The 15,220-nt window shown below is 46.8% G+C and overlaps 1 protein-coding gene and 2 long non-coding RNA genes across 3 annotated transcripts in view; 1 reads left to right on the top strand and 2 right to left on the bottom strand.

The window, feature by feature from the left end:
- LOC143694224 (uncharacterized) overlaps positions 1–15,220 on the bottom strand; it is a 156,295-nt gene that overhangs the window by 99,741 nt on the left and 41,334 nt on the right. The window lies entirely within an intron of this gene.
- On the bottom strand, positions 732–4,385 carry IRF2BPL (interferon regulatory factor 2 binding protein like). Its single transcript, XM_054635771.2, has one exon. The coding sequence runs from the start codon at positions 3,680–3,682 to the stop codon at positions 1,469–1,471; it is 2,214 nt and encodes a 737-aa protein (XP_054491746.1). The 5' UTR covers positions 3,683–4,385; the 3' UTR covers positions 732–1,468.
- Positions 10,687–15,220, top strand: part of LOC143694380 (uncharacterized) — a 34,979-nt gene continuing 30,445 nt past the window's right edge. Inside the window, exon 1 of the long non-coding RNA XR_013182853.1 lies at positions 10,687–10,874. This is a non-coding gene — a long non-coding RNA (uncharacterized LOC143694380). The remainder of the gene's footprint in view (positions 10,875–15,220) is intronic.

The following is a 15,220-nucleotide window of genomic DNA, read 5'->3' on the forward strand; positions in this document are numbered from 1 at the left end:
TATGCAAAGAATCACATATAGTCATTGCCAAAAAGAAAGTGTTCACTTCAGTGCTTAAAGGAAGCTTCCTTGCCTGAAAACACGATAAAGGCCCTGAACTGCTCATCAATTCAAGTTATGAAAATCCAATGCCTACATGGGGTAGCAACCCACCAGCTGCAACACCAACTGTAGAAGCTGTTATTTCATGCTACCCTTTCTGTATTCTGTTCCACTACAGTCCTGCCTTACCATGAGTTTGTGCCTAATGTCAAACTTTGACAACCACTCTTAAAATCAACTAAAATTATTAACTATGGGATGCTGGATTTTTGTTTGGTTTTTTTTTTCGTGAAAATAAGGCTTCATTTTAAATCTCAAGCCTTACTAAATTGCACAGGCAATGTATGCATCCTGTATTGCAAACAGCTTGCAGCTGGAGAGCTAGTGGGGGGGAGGAGAAGGGAGGAGGAAATGAGATGCAGGAACAGTAAATAGAAAATGCTTAGTCAGCAACCGTTACTGCAACATTAAAGGTGAAATGTAAATAGGCACAGTGCCAAGATTTAAGTAAGTTTGATAACACCATCAACATCACCATCTTACTACATATAAGTGAAAATGTGCATACAAGTGCCACGATTATCACAACGAACTGCAGACTCTTGGTATAATGGAGACCTTTAAAAAGCCAACACGGCTTGCACATACTGCCTAAGCTTAGAGAAAAATAAAACTTGCTACTCAAGAAGTATTAATATCAATTGAATTTATTACAATTTACTAAGCTCCAAGGCACATTACAGTGTTCTGTTAACTACAGAAATGTATAAAGGACAAACAGAGCATGTTTCTCATGTACAGCATTTTGCTCTACTGTTCAAAAGCATCCGTGCATCAATAAAAGCAAAAACAAAAAACACATGAAGATTAAAAAACGTTCAGATCAATAGAAACAAACTGAAACATTTTCCTTACAAACTTGCAACAAAAAAACACCCTCCCCCCACAGCCACCCCACCGTTTTGCAACAAAAAAAACAAAAACGAAAAAAAAAGGTGAAAGACTAACACTCAGGGCTTGTAAAACATAAGCTGTCACCATTTTTGTAGCAATTTTTTAGGCATCAACACTGGCCTTGGCAAAAAAATTTTTTTTTGTCTTTTGTGTTTTTCTTCTTCTTTCAGAGAAGTGCATACATTTACAAAAATACACACCAGCAGCAGGTAATCGCTAAGGGCTATTAACTTTGTACCTAGCCAACACACTGCCAAAGAAATGAGAACAGGTATTATGTAGTAACCAAACAATATTATATTCTGTTTAACAAAAACCAGCTCTATCCTTCAAATGAAGAAGAGTACATACCTTTGTTTCAAAATATAGAAACATACGACGAAAATAATGTCTATACATAAGACTAACTTTTGCAGTTTGTTATATTCACAATTCTACATCTTCAGGAGTCTGAAGGGATTGGATTTCTTACTTAAGGGTCTCTCTCCTTTTTCACTTTAACGTCCCCAGCTAAAATGGTCGCGATCTCGCCCTGCATAAATGCCCAAGGCACATTGGAACCGACTAGGGGGCATTTCTCTCCACTGGGGCAGTAGACTTCACCAGTCGCCCCTTGGGCCTTGATGCTCTCTCTGGAACAAGGGAAGCAGAACTTGTGGCTGGGCACAGAGGGGCACTGAACAAAGTGGGTGTCCTCCAAGCGTTCGTGGCAAATGGTGCAGCACAGGGGCCCACTGTTGGCCATGGGGGAGTCCGGAATGTTTTGGGGGTGCACTTGGTCCATGGCGGGGTGGGTGCTGGGGGGAGGAGGGGCCACTTGCAGGTTCATGTCCCCGTTGCGGGAGGCCAGACGGCGCTGGCCCGGCACCGAGGCCGGCGACACGGGGCTGCTGCTGTTCCTGCGGGTGGACGTGGTGGAGTGCACCGAGCTGCCGTCCTTGGGCGAGTGGGCATTGCCCAGCGTGTCGGCCACCGACATGAGCGCGGCCATGGGGGACTGTCCGTTCTGGGGGGCGGACTCGGGTGGCGTGGTCCGGTTGGAGTGAGGGCCGAGGGGCGGCGGCGGCGGGGGGCCACCGCCGTGCACCGCCCCGAAGCCCCCGGCCGACATGGTGAGCTTGAGCGCTTCGCTCTGGCTGGCCATCCACTGCTGCCGCTGCTGCTCGTCGCTGAGCTTCAGAGCCCCCTCGGCCGAATCCGAGGGTTCAGGAGAAGCTTTCCTCTTGCGCATCGCCCCGCCGCCGCCACCGCCGCCGCCACCGCCAGGTCCCCTAGAGGCGGCGGCCGTGCCCTGCGCCCCGCCGGCCCCGGCCCCCGGCCGCGGGAGACTCACCAGCGCCGTGGGCAGCATGGGGCAGCTGGCGTCCAGGTAGGGCTGCGGCAGCATGTCGGCGCCCACCAGCTCCTTGAAGAAGCGCACAGACTCGGGCAGCAGGTCTCCCAGGAGCCGCCAGTCGCCAGAGCCGTGCTTCTTCTCGTATTCCAGGTATTTGAAACCCGAGGAGAGGCCGCGACCGAAGTCCTTCATACAGTCCTGGTACATCTGCTTGGCCACGCCGGAGGCGCTGGAGAAGACGGTGCCGGAGCCGCTAGGGTACTCGATGAAGAGCTTCAGCTCATAGTCCATGCCCGGCTTGGAGACGGCGTCGAAGGCGAAGACGCGGCCCAGCAGGGCGTGATCCTTCTTGAAGCGCACCTCGTAGGGGGTGCAGCCGGCCAGAGTGAGCAGCGTGTCCCTCACGATCTTGGGCTTGCTGGCCCACTCCTCGGCCCGATTCCGCAAACTCTCGCTGAGCTCGGCCAGCGCCTCCGCGTTGCGCTGCTTCTCCTTCAGCTCCCGCTCTTGGTCACTGCTGGAAACCGAGCCCGGCCGCTTGCCGCAGGCCTCGGAGGACGAGCCGCCGCCTCCCCCGGCACCACCGCCGCAGGTGCCCCCTTGGGAAGAGGCGGAGGGAGCGGGGGGACCCCCGCCGCCGCGGCCGCTCAGGCCCCCGTGCGGCGGAGGCAGCGCCACGCCGGAGGCAGCGGGGCCGTTCAGCAGCGTCTGCGGCAGCAGGTTGGGGGGCACATTCATCTGAGCGCCGGCAGCCCCCGGGGGCAGGCCAGACACGAGCCCCCCGTGCGCCCCGCGACGGGAGGAGGAAGAGGAGGAGGAGGAGTTGGGGCTTTGCCGGTTCAGCTCCGGTGGCCCGTCCTCAGGCTGCTTGGGGAAGCCATTGGGCCCCCCCAGTCCGTTGGGCAGGCGGGCGCCATGGCTGCTGCCCAGGCTGCCCGGCGGCGGCGGGTACTCGAAGCGGCTGCGCTGCTCCGCCGCGGCGGCGCTGAGCCCGTAGCGGTCCAGGCTGGACTGGGTCAGCCCCGCTGAGGCCGCCTTGGAAGTGGCATCCACATGGTTGAGCTGCTGCTGGGCCGCCGCCGCCGCCGCTTCTTTGGCGGAGAGCGTCACTGCCTTTACGCCGACCGGCGGCGGGGGGCCCGGGGAGCGACCGTCCTGGAAGCAGCCGTGCGCCCGCTTCAACTGCCGGGCCGTCTCGATCACGAACTCGATGCGGTCGGCGCCCTCATAATTAACGCAGCCCCGGCAGACGGGCTCTGTGAAGTCCCAGATCATGGCCCAGGGCATGCGGGGCAGATCGCATAGATAGCATGACTGCCTCCGCGACGAGGACACCTGCGCGGCGGACATGGTGCTGCTGGCTAGGGAGCTGCTGCCGCTGCCACCGGGGTAGGGGCTGGCTCAGTCTTCCCCCCCGGGCTGCAGGGGCGGGGGGTGGCTCTCCGTACCTGATCCTGTTGCCCGTTTCAGCAAGGGGGATCGTCTGCTTTTAGTTCGCTCCTGCTGCCGGAGATGGCTTCTTCTACCTGGTCCTGCCGCTGCTGCCCCGGTGGGGTGGGAAACGATTCCACTGCTCCTCCGGGGGGCTGGCTGGGTGGGGGTCGCTTTCTAGCCGCTTCTGTTTCCCTGCGCTCTCTAGCTCTCCGCTGGCTGCTGCTCCTCCTCCGGGAGGAGGCGGAGGTGCACGGAGGAAGATGGGGGGGGGGTCACCTTCCACCCGCCACGGCTGCCTCGTGAGCTTGCAGTTCGGTACGTGCTGATCCACCGCCGTGAGCAAGACAGGGGCACCCGCACGGAGCTGTTTGGTCCCGGTAGCGGCGGCTTCCCTGAGCGCTGGCGGAGCTGTGGCAGTCCGGGAGCAGCGGCGGCGGCAGCAGCGTGGCGAGCGGCGCCGCCTGCTCCTCACTCACATCCTCGCCGCTACTCGCAGTCCGAGCGCGGGGTGCTGCGCGCCGCCGCGTGTGGCTGCGCGCCCCCTCCGCCGCGCCGCGCTCCCCCCGCGCCGCGACGCCCCTCCCCTTCTCCGCGCCGTGCTCCCGGCTCGGCTGCACCCGGGCGGGGCACCGCGTCACCGCCGAGCGCCCGCGCCCCGCTCCCCTCCCCCCGGCCGCCGGCGCGGAGCCCACTTGTTGCGCGGGGCGCGCATGCCCGGCGCGCTGCCCGCGCCCTCCCCGGCGCGGCCGCAGCTGGAGCGCGGCGGGGCGCGGGCAGCCTGCGCTGCCGGCTATGTTTGGAAACTTGAACGCCAGATCGCGCCCTCACCCTCCTCCCGGCCGCGCTGCCGGCCCCCCGCCGCGGCACCGCGGCCAGGGCGCGCATGCACAGTCGTCGTCGTCGTGGTCGTCGTGGTGGTGGGTGGCGGGGCTTTTTTTTTGTTTGCTTGGTTGGTTTTTTTCCCTGACTGCGCTTTCTAAGTTCAGATGTCTCGCTTTCGGGATTTTGTAAACCCGCGGTTCGCCCCGCTTTGCTTTCGTGACGACTGCGCGGCTTTCCGCCGCCGCGACTGTCGGTGGGATTCCCGTGCGCTCCGGCTGCTGAGGCAAATGGGGGATCCCGCCTTAATATCCGATTTCGTGTTTCTCTTTCAGTGATCCCAGTGACAGAATGACACAGTTTTTGTAAGCCTGTGACTGCATCAGAAGCTCTTCCACTTTTGATTTGTTTAAAACAGCCATGTTTGCCAAGTGTTTAAGGTTGGGCTGGGAAAGATAGTGCTGTGCATTGCTCAAGGGTGTAGGAGAGGCCAGGCAGGTGAGTAATCGCTATGATCTCATCTCGCTAATGCAAAGGGACATAGGATTTCCCCGGTGTTGTGAGAACACACGGCTTTTTTTTTTTTTCTTCTATTTCCCCCTTTAAATAGCTAGCTAACATTTGCATAACACTGTTAACAGGCAAATTACTTAAAACAACCTCGGTTCATGCAAATAAGCCAAGAATTCATTTCGCTGGGAGGAAAACAAAATAAACCCCCCCGAAGCTTTCCTTCTCCCGCCCGCGATCCCCAAAGTTGCCCGCTCCCCGCCCGGCCCCGCGGCCACGCCGGTGCCCGTGCTGGCCAGGAGGGGCTCTGCAGAACCCGCTTTTGCTCTCGTTGTAGTCGGCGGCTGTTTTTGCAAACATCGACATCTCTGCCTGCGTCCAAAGAATAATAAACTGTCACTGCGGGGACGCGGTTCGGCCGGGACCCGGCGCGGGCGGCCACCGGCATCGCGTCACTGGCGCGCAGCCGGGCGCACGGTGCCCGCGGAGACAGCGCGCAGCGGGGGAGGGCGGAGGGCGGGGGGGAAGCGGCCGCACGCTCGGCGAACGCGGAACCTCTCCCAGCTGGGCTGTGTTGGGTGGATTTCTTTCTTTCAGTACCTCTTCCTGATTCCTTTGTTGCTACAAACGCCGAAATTCCCGTCCATTGCGGGTTTCTCTCTGTGTTTTAAAAGAACTTAGTGTTTCTATGGCGGGGTGCCACGGCTCCCTTACACCGGCACGCTCAGCAGCCATGCAGCACCGACGGGGAAAGATACCTTCTATTCGATTAATAACGTTTTGGAACTCACATGACAAAAAACCGTTCCTTTAAATATTTCATTTCATATCACCAATATGTGTAATTTTCATTTTTAGTGGTCTAAAGCCTTTTATATATGTCCGGTTCTAGTCTAGAAAGCTGGCAAATGAATTTGATTATATGTCTGTGGAATTATTTTATAGGGAAGGCTTAATGAAATGCACACATTGAAGTTACAGAAATGGTAGGACCAGATAAAATACAGTTAGAAAATCAATTGTGACAAAGTGACTCTTTTTCAGGGGAAGCTCGTAGAAGTAGTAAGTAGAGATAGAAAAGTCTTTGAATTATGTGAGTCTCATGTATGCAAATTGGCTGAAGAAGATGCGCTAAAGGGGAGTAGATTTCACACTTAAAAATTTCACACCTAAACTGTGGACATTACAAAAGCTTCGAAGAAGTATGGCAGATGAAAGCTGGTCAAAGTAAAAGTCTTTGCTTCCAGCCACAGTGATTTAGTGATGGCTACAGGATTTCTACACTAATATGTCTTTACTTCACTAAATAAGCATGTGTTCCCTCTGATTCATACTGGAATGTCAGTTCCTTTCCTATCCTTTTACTGCCTCACGTTGATCTTCATAAGAGGACCAGAACTGGGCTGTGATAAAAGGTCAGCCTCTGCTTTAAAAGCTTTCCCTTCATCCCGCATGTCTAAGAATGCAGAACTGCAACATATCCTGACTGTATTTCAGTCCCTGGGTTACACAAATCCAACCATGACAAGGCACTCCATGTGCTTGAACTACCCCTCACCCTGGATCCTCGATCCACTGAATCCTCCTGCAAGAAACCCCTTTTTTGGTAAACTCACCTCACAGGAACAGACTTCTTGGCTCACAAGAGCAGTCTTTATAGTGGGTGTAAATAATAATCACCTTAGATATGATCTAGCCTTAGAAAACCATTTACAGGTGCTGTCAACTCCCTTTATAGTTTGTGAATAGAAAAAGAGAGAGATTAGCATCCGTGACCCGACCAAACTGCCTTTACTCTTACTTGCAGGATACACAGTTGCAGAAATATGTTTGTCTTTCCATAATGATTAAACTTTGATTTAAACTTTGGTCATGGGCACGCACTGTACCATTACGCAAGCAGCACTTAAGGATGAAGTGTCAGCATAGCAACAATATGGCCAGCAGCAGCAGTGATCTCTGCAAAGCTGATTGATGAAGAGAACTGCAATGTAAATGCAAATAAATGCCACGCTGTGGCACCTTCACAGGGAACGACTTGTCAGTATCAATCTAATCTGGGTAGGGAAAAATAGATTGAACGGTAGCAATGTAACAAGCTTCCTATCTATGGCAGCACTGTCCTTGCAAGGGTAGCAGCAAGCTTTCCCCCTCACCTCCTGCCTTTTCTCTTTGCCATGCGAGTGACGGGACAGGAGCAATCCAGATTGGTCTTTCTGGATTTATACTAAATATGCCTGGTGTTTATTTAGCTCTGAAATAATCCAGGAATTAATATTACTTTTGGAGGAAGCAAAGAGGAAGCCCAAACAATTAATCCATTCAGGTGTCTAATCTGGCTAACTGAAATAAAGAAGTGAGCAAACAAAAAATAGCGTAAGAACCCCAAACAGTAGATTGTTTAGGGAGATGAAGGGGAGTGCAAGGAGGAATGGACCTGTGGCTGAGAACAATTGCTACCCAGCTACTGTTGTCTGTGCAGGAACACAAGTCAGCACTGTGGATGTAGCATTAGGGATTCTGCAGAGATCGCCCAAAGTTTATGACCTGCCAGTAGTCCCAAGGGACAAGGACTATAATTTTCACAATCAGAAGTGAAATCTACTAATTCCTTCCTTTCAGTCCTAGATAAATACTGCCATCTGATAATCCCTTTTCCTTTATTCCTATTACCATCTTTATTTGAAAGTACACACATGCACATATGGGTCTGTGTAACAATAAAACAGCACGTGAAGCATTGATTTAAATGAAGGAATCAAAATGATCATACAAAATACAGTGGGCAGGAGCTGGCCACTACCTTTCCTAGATCCACCAGCAGGTATGGAAAGCAGAGGGTGCAACACACCATGAAGGACAAAGTGACAAAACCCAGGTGGCCTGGCTGCACCCCAGGCACTACGCTGTGCCACTCCCAGACATGAGCTCCCAAAACACGGCGGTTACTGTGGATCTGGATGAGAGAGGAGTACTGTGGATTATCGATCAGCTGTGCACTGTTAATTATGCAGAATATAGGACAGCCCCAAAGTTTGCAAGCGACAATAATTAGGAGCCCATGATCTCAGCAGCTTGGGAATGAACAGTCTGGTCTGGCTCTAAATGCTCACAGCCTGGGAATATGTTTAACTCTTTCCTGTTTGCTTTACAAAGTTTTGGCACTGATCACTGCAGCCGTCAGAGCAGCTGGCTCTTCTGCAGGCACTCATAGAAATGGCTCTTTCTTTACTGATCCAAACAGCAGCTACAGCTGGAAAAAAATACAAGAAGGAGAAGGGTAGTGCACTCCAGAAAGTGTAATTTACATGGATTTACCTCAGAATAGCAAATAAAATCCGTCACAATCAAATGACTGGCTTCAAAACAATGCAGAGATTAGCAGTGAACAGAGCACTTGGTGGTAAAGAGAGTGTGTTCAGCAAATCAAAACACAAACACTTCAGGAAGAAGTTGCATAATTTTGTCAAATTAAAAGTTAAACAACATTGTCTTCTACTAGAAGCTGCCAGGAAGTGTCAAAACACTCAGTTACAAAGAATAGGAGTAGTTACATGTTTCTGTTTATCATTTCAGTTCTCATCTCATTATAATTCTGGTTTTTTCCTACCATTTTTCAGGTAGTGAGCCTTGCTGACATACAGAGTTTATTGCGTTCCCACCTAGGAACTCTTAAGACATATTTCTTAACGGAGGTTGCCTCTTGTTTCCTCTGCTTTTCCCGGTGCCATTTCCACTTCGGTGCTGGAGCAGGGAGCCGAGGGCACAGCGGGGCGGGGGCTGCCCTGCCCGCAGCCGGGCCGCAGCCCCCCGTGCAGCCGCAGTCCCCCGACACAGCCTCTCGCTTCTGCCCCGGGAAGCACTGGGGGGGGCAAGGGGGTCTCCTCTTTGAGACCCACCCTACACCGATTTTACTACAGCTGTCTTTAAGGTTTGAAAACCTGCCTGGGAGCCTAGATTTCCACACATTAACCTTTGCCAAATCTTACAGTGCAAAATAAGACACCTATAATTAATTCTGCTCACTCTGCAAGGGACTAGCGATCGGGCAGTGTGTTTTAGGCTGGGATATGCAGAGCTGGGGCCTCTGCTGTTGTTATTTTTACTTTTTCCTGGACTGTTTTCATCTTACATCCTGTGGACGTAGTAAACAATCAACAACAATGAATCAACTGAATCAGTACATTTTTAAGGCTATTCCCACTGAGAGCCACTTGCACTTTCGTGACAGTTAAGAATCTGCCAAACATTAACTTAGTTACCAGCAAGACAGGCTCCTCCCTCCCTTCACCCCATACACAGATTGTTTATCAAAACGTGCTGCCAAGAAAAATATCCCTGCTTTTGGCCTCCACCAGTGATTAATAACACTTGAGAACTGAACAGAACTTTACTGTGTTTTCCAAAAAATGAGGGAGGTGGGAAAGGGGGGAAGAAAAGAAAGGAAAATAAAGAAAAAGAAAAGAAAAAAGAAAAGAAAAGAAAAGAAAAGAAAAGAAAAGAAAAGAAAAGAAAAGAAAAGAAAAGAAAAGAAAAGAAAAGAAAAGAAAAGAAAAAAGAAAAGAAAAGAAAAGAAAGACTCTGACACTTTTTAAAGTTATTTCACTTGGCATAACCTCCTTTTCCTCTCTAACTAGGCCATCTGAAAAGACCAAACCCATTTTTTCTCCAAGACCATGTTACAAATGCTGATTAATATTGTTATTGAAAGAAGGATGATATGGACAGAGGATAATGGTGAGAACAGAAAGGGGGGTTGAGGGCAGTTTCTTTTATTAGCACATATCAAGATGAGCCATGGGGAGAAACCAAGAGGAAAAAAAAGATCATTTACTTTCTTTACAAAGACTGTTGGTAAAATTCCTAAGGGAGACTAAGTGCCAAAATTAACTGTCTTGGTGTATTACTTTTAGACACTACTGCCTGGGTGAATTAAGTCAAATCTTCAAGCAGCAGCCAAAGATAGCTGCAAGGTGAAAAAGAGGCTCTACATTTCCTTGGTTTTTTTGGTGAAACTCACAAATTTGTGGAGATTGTCTTTGCTCCGAGGTTTTTCATCTCTCTCTCTCTCTCTCTCTTTTGCCTTCTGGGCTATTTTTACTATTTTATATTTGGCATTATAAATGTGTTTTGTAATGGGAAGGCAAGGTAAGAAACAAGCAATTGTTTAGAAAAAAAGACAAGTAAAAAAAAAAGAGAGAATACAGCCTTATATACCATATCTATTTATGCGTATACATACATGTGAGAGTATACATGTGTATGTAAGTAATATGTATGTAAGTAATATCAGGTATTTTTCATTACTCTGTTCTCCAAAAAACATGATTTAGTAAAAGATAATAAACAGCTCTTGAACAGTGGGATAGAGACTAGTGAAAACAGTTTACTGAAATTAATGATGCTGGATTGAACCAAACCTTCCTCCCTTTGGAATTAGTGCCAGACATAGTTTTCCTGAACCCTGTCCAACTGCCTGAGCGACAGACAATTTTCATTCTATTTGTGCTAAAGGCTTATGACTAGTGCTGGAAAATGAAGCCCTTGCCCTTGATCTCAGTGCAGATTAAAAAAAAAAAAAAAGCAAAAAAAAAAAAGGCAGAACTGTGCCAATTTGTTTCCTCTGCCAGTAGAAGCCCTTGTGCTTTGGGTAATGCAAAACAATAAAAAGTTCACATGAAAACTCTCCACTGAAAGGAAACCCACCAAAAGGCATGTATCTGTGCTACGCTCATCAGCCGATTTCTGAGATTCTCACAATGTCATCAAAATGCAGAAGGTAAGGGCAAAAAATAGTTACCAGCCAGCAATAGTGTCTTATTTTACTGTTTCACATTTCACTGCTATGCATTTGATAATGACTGCTAAAAATCACTCCACTGTAAATAACCACCCTCTCCTTTCTGCTAACACCAATCTTCCCATATTCAGGTAGTGCATGGAGATTTAGGGCTGTGCAGCCCCTGGTGTCTGAGCTCATTTTATTTCTAAGGGATGAAATACACATTTGACATACACCCCCCGAATTATAAACAGTGGCTATACCATAGTGCTGTCAGGCAGTTAATCTCTGATTGCTTTTTCCTAGATTATTAATAAAATTAGAATCCCAAGCAGAAGGCGTTTGCTTTCATTGTACAGTCTGCACTTGTGACATGGTACATGTGGAAAATTTTGAGTGCACTGCAGTGAATGGTCTGGGGGTTAGTTTTTAGCTTCCGCTAAGTACCTGGCAGGCTGCCATGCTGAAGGATTCTGGGAACTGAAAGGCTCCCAAGTACAAACTGCCAGCATTAAGCAGTCCTGACAGCTCTGCTCCTTCCACACTTGGCAGCAGTTCAAAGTGCTCTTTCATTTGAAAGGCTGGAAGGCTGCCATGTGCAATGCAGATTTGCTGTGCCTGCTCTCATAAGGAACTGATAAATGCCGTTGCTGTTGCCATGGGGACAGGAGGCTATCAGAATGGCCTTGTGATCTGCAGCCTCTCAGCTCTGCAGGTTTGGGTTTGGGGGTTTTTTGGGTTTTGGGGCTTTTTCTGTTGGGTTTTTTTTTTCTTGTGTGTGCGTTTTTTTTGGTTTTTTGGGGTTTTTTTTTTCTTCTCTCTGAGATCGTGAAATAAATGCTCTAGAGAAGGTTAACTCTTGAAGGACAGGAAGGACTGATTTCAAAGGACAGGGTGAGCCTCTGTGCGTGGCTCCTCCGAAGTGCTGGGAACAAGATTAACACATACCTGCCAACTGTCCTTATTCGGGAAGGATTGACCCCTGGGTTTTTTGAGGGTTTTTTTTGCTTTTTTTTGCGGTTTTTTTTTTGAAGGCCGGGAGGGTGGGAGGGAGGAATTGAGAAGGAAAGACCTCCTTCTCCCCACTCAGTCCCTTTAGATTTCTCTTCTAGCTCAGGATCTCCCAACATAATTAAAAAGCCATCCTCTTTCTTCCCCTCCTTACCCCCACACAGAGTTTTCAGATGCTGTGGAAAAGAATTAATTTACCACTGGATGTTGTAGCATGCCCGACGTCTTTAGATCTCATTAACATCAGTGGACAGCTAGCAGGATTAGACCCATTATGTGCACTCCACGTGTGGTTAGTGTGAATAAAAAGAATGAGCAGTATGATATAAGACTGCATGTTTAAGAGCAATCTTAGTGATGATGCAAGTCCTAAGAGTGAATCTCAGCTTGTCCTAGTTTCCAAGATTAAAATAAACACATCTTTGAGCTATGCACAGTATGAGTGTGCGTATAGATGAGTGTGCATATCTACTTCTGTAAAGGTGTAGAGAAAAATATAGGCAGCAAATATTTTAGTCAGAATTTATACTCATTCCCCTATGTTGTCTTTTTTTTGTTGTTTTTCACATTGTTTCTTTCCATCTCTGCTACAGCAATAGATCTGTCTTCCCTAAAGACATTTTGCTGCAGAGCAGTAAACTGAATTCTGTTTAACCAAGGCGAAGTCTGAGCATGACATCATAGCAGGGAACAATGGAGTGCATCACTGCTCCCCCTGACCACGCAGCAAACTTCAGGGCAGCATTTAAAAAGATCAATATGGGCATGCATCTATGTTCACAGGCACATGTAAAATGCAATGTGCATTCAGATAGTGGCACAAAACACTAGGAAAGAAAAAGCACTGGGGGAATTTTGTTTGTATACTCAAGTGTTAACAGTCTGAGAGCTTTGTTCAAACCTGGGGAAAAAAGTCAACCACCCCCATGTGAACAAATCCTCCCTTCTGTCTCTAAACATGGATTTCTGCCTTTCAGAACTGCATACTTCTATCTTTCCAATATATGTGAACAGTGTTACATGAAATGAAATATTAAAACAGAATGCCAAGCCATACATAACAGATAACCCGGTTAACTACCTGCTGGTTAACCTGTAGCATTTTTAAATAAACATCACCACTCTTACTTATTTGACTTTCACTCCACTTTGGTTTTACTTATTTTTTTACTGTATTCAGTTTTAAAGCTTTTTGGTTGTGTGTTAATCAAAGATTTGAATGAAGAAAGTAGTAATTTGAAAAACATACAAGAGAGAATTTTTAAGGAATAACAGAGAAATACACATTATAAGTGTGTGTACACACACATACCCACACACCCCCTCTACCTTTTCTGAATTCTCTTTCAGCTTATATTTTCAAGCAAATAAAAGCATATGTAATTTTGAATTTTGTATCTGACATTAGATTCTGATGATTAAAACAATCAGTATATTCAAATCAAGATAAATGTTGCTTGTATACATTTACCAAGCAATTTCACAATTACAAACAAGGCTGTATTTCACAAGTCTTTTCACCACAATGAGCTAGGCCAAAGGAAATATTTCTTCCTGATTGCTTGGGCTTATTATTTAAAAAAAAAAATAAAATGTGAAGTTAATTGTAATTCTACTGTAATATCTTTACCTGATTCTCTCTGGGTTCTTGCCTATGGTTGTCATGGTAATTTGATAATTCTGGCTTGTTCTCTACACATTCTGTTTGTCTCACTGGATTTCCTGATTATTCAGAAAACTCTTTTAAAAAATCCTCCTGTCTCTCTCCCTCTGCCCCCATTCTGACTCAGTCCTGCTTTTTTCATTCATTTAGCATACAGGAATGTGTACTATTTTGCTACTAATCTGCTAGGGCAAAGTTGTTTGCTGCACTTACCCAAAAATGGAAATAATGAGCATACATACTAGAGCTCTTCTTAAATTATCTTCCATAGTCTATGATAGAGGATAGAGAGGAAATGTGGAAAGATTACTGCATATAGATTTCTTGTAGAGTACTTGGATCTTAATCCTATAGATATTATTTAGGGTTTAACTGCTGCATTTCTGACAGCAGAAACAAGTATTTAACTGTTGCCTTTTCAAATGTGACAGACACATTTGTACCTAGAGCAAGAGTCAGAATATATTCTCTCTATACGACAGAGTAGAAGCAATATTTTTATTCAGGGGTTCAGGTGACAATTTATGCCAAAAGAAACAAACTGATCATGTTCTGAATGCACCAGTGAAACTTAAAGAAAAATGCACACTGCTAAGTAATATTTAGCTCAGGTGTGTACTTACAAAAGGTTTATGTCATTGATATGTGCATTTTTAAAAGCACTTGGCATTAAATTATGTATACAAAATATATATGTACATATTATAGATGTATACATAATATATATGTATGAAGGTACATAAAATTGGTTTTTTGGGGGCTGGGGTTCTTCCCCAGGCAGTAAAGGATTTTGTGATAAAAGCATGGACTACCATTTGTACCTATGGTTACTCTGAATAATTTGCTTGAACCTTGCATCTCATGTTATTACCTTTCATAGCCCTTGTACATTTAGCCTCTACACTCTTCAAGAAAGAGGATGTATTTTATTTTGCTGGTCAGTACCTTATACAACTACAACCTGAAATCCTAAAAATCTCAAAGAATTATTTCAAGGCAAGTAATTCACCATCATTATTAGTCACTATTGAATCTATGGCCCAATTTATTACAATTTTGATACAGTCATTTCCACTTTACACTGTCTTTACAATGTATCAATGGAATTTGCTGTCCCTCTGAATTAAAAGTATCTAGTATCAACTAAAAGTACCTGTATCAATGAAAGATACAAATTCTTCTGTGTGGCTGCCTTTGCTTCCTTCTTCTCTTTCTTGTACTGTAAAGCACATTTGGGATTTAAGTCCTTTTGATGGCAACATGCTGCAAAAACTACTAAACTCAGCAGTCCAGCTGTGACAGCCCCTTTATCCCAACCTATTGCCATAATCTATGACATCAGTGACATCATCTCACAGTCTGTGACATCAGTCTGTGAATCACAAGACTAGTAAAGGTTGCTGCTGGTGTCACAGATGGTATTTGTCATGTGAGTGCAATATTCACACTCGATTTTAACTGTGAAAATGCTGTTAAAATAACCCCTTGTACCTATAAATTTATTTGGAATTTTTCAACTGTAAAAATCCTATCTTCTTCTTTGATTTTCAAATTTTTATTGTCAGTAAAATAAAAATTACCTATTTTATCCAATTTCTACGTAATGCGATAAAGCGGTAATGAACACATTTTCTTTTACATGCTAAAAACTGCCTATCTCTGCTACTGA

The sequence above is a fragment of the Agelaius phoeniceus genome, chromosome 6 (genome assembly GCF_051311805.1).
Source record: "Agelaius phoeniceus isolate bAgePho1 chromosome 6, bAgePho1.hap1, whole genome shotgun sequence".
Lineage (NCBI taxonomy): Eukaryota > Metazoa > Chordata > Aves > Passeriformes > Icteridae > Agelaius > Agelaius phoeniceus.

Bases quoted from the DNA above. Each gene is read 5' to 3' on its own strand.
- IRF2BPL (XM_054635771.2), bottom strand. From the start codon at position 3,682: ATGTCCGCCGCGCAGGTGTCCTCGTCGCGGAGGCAGTCATGCTATCTA.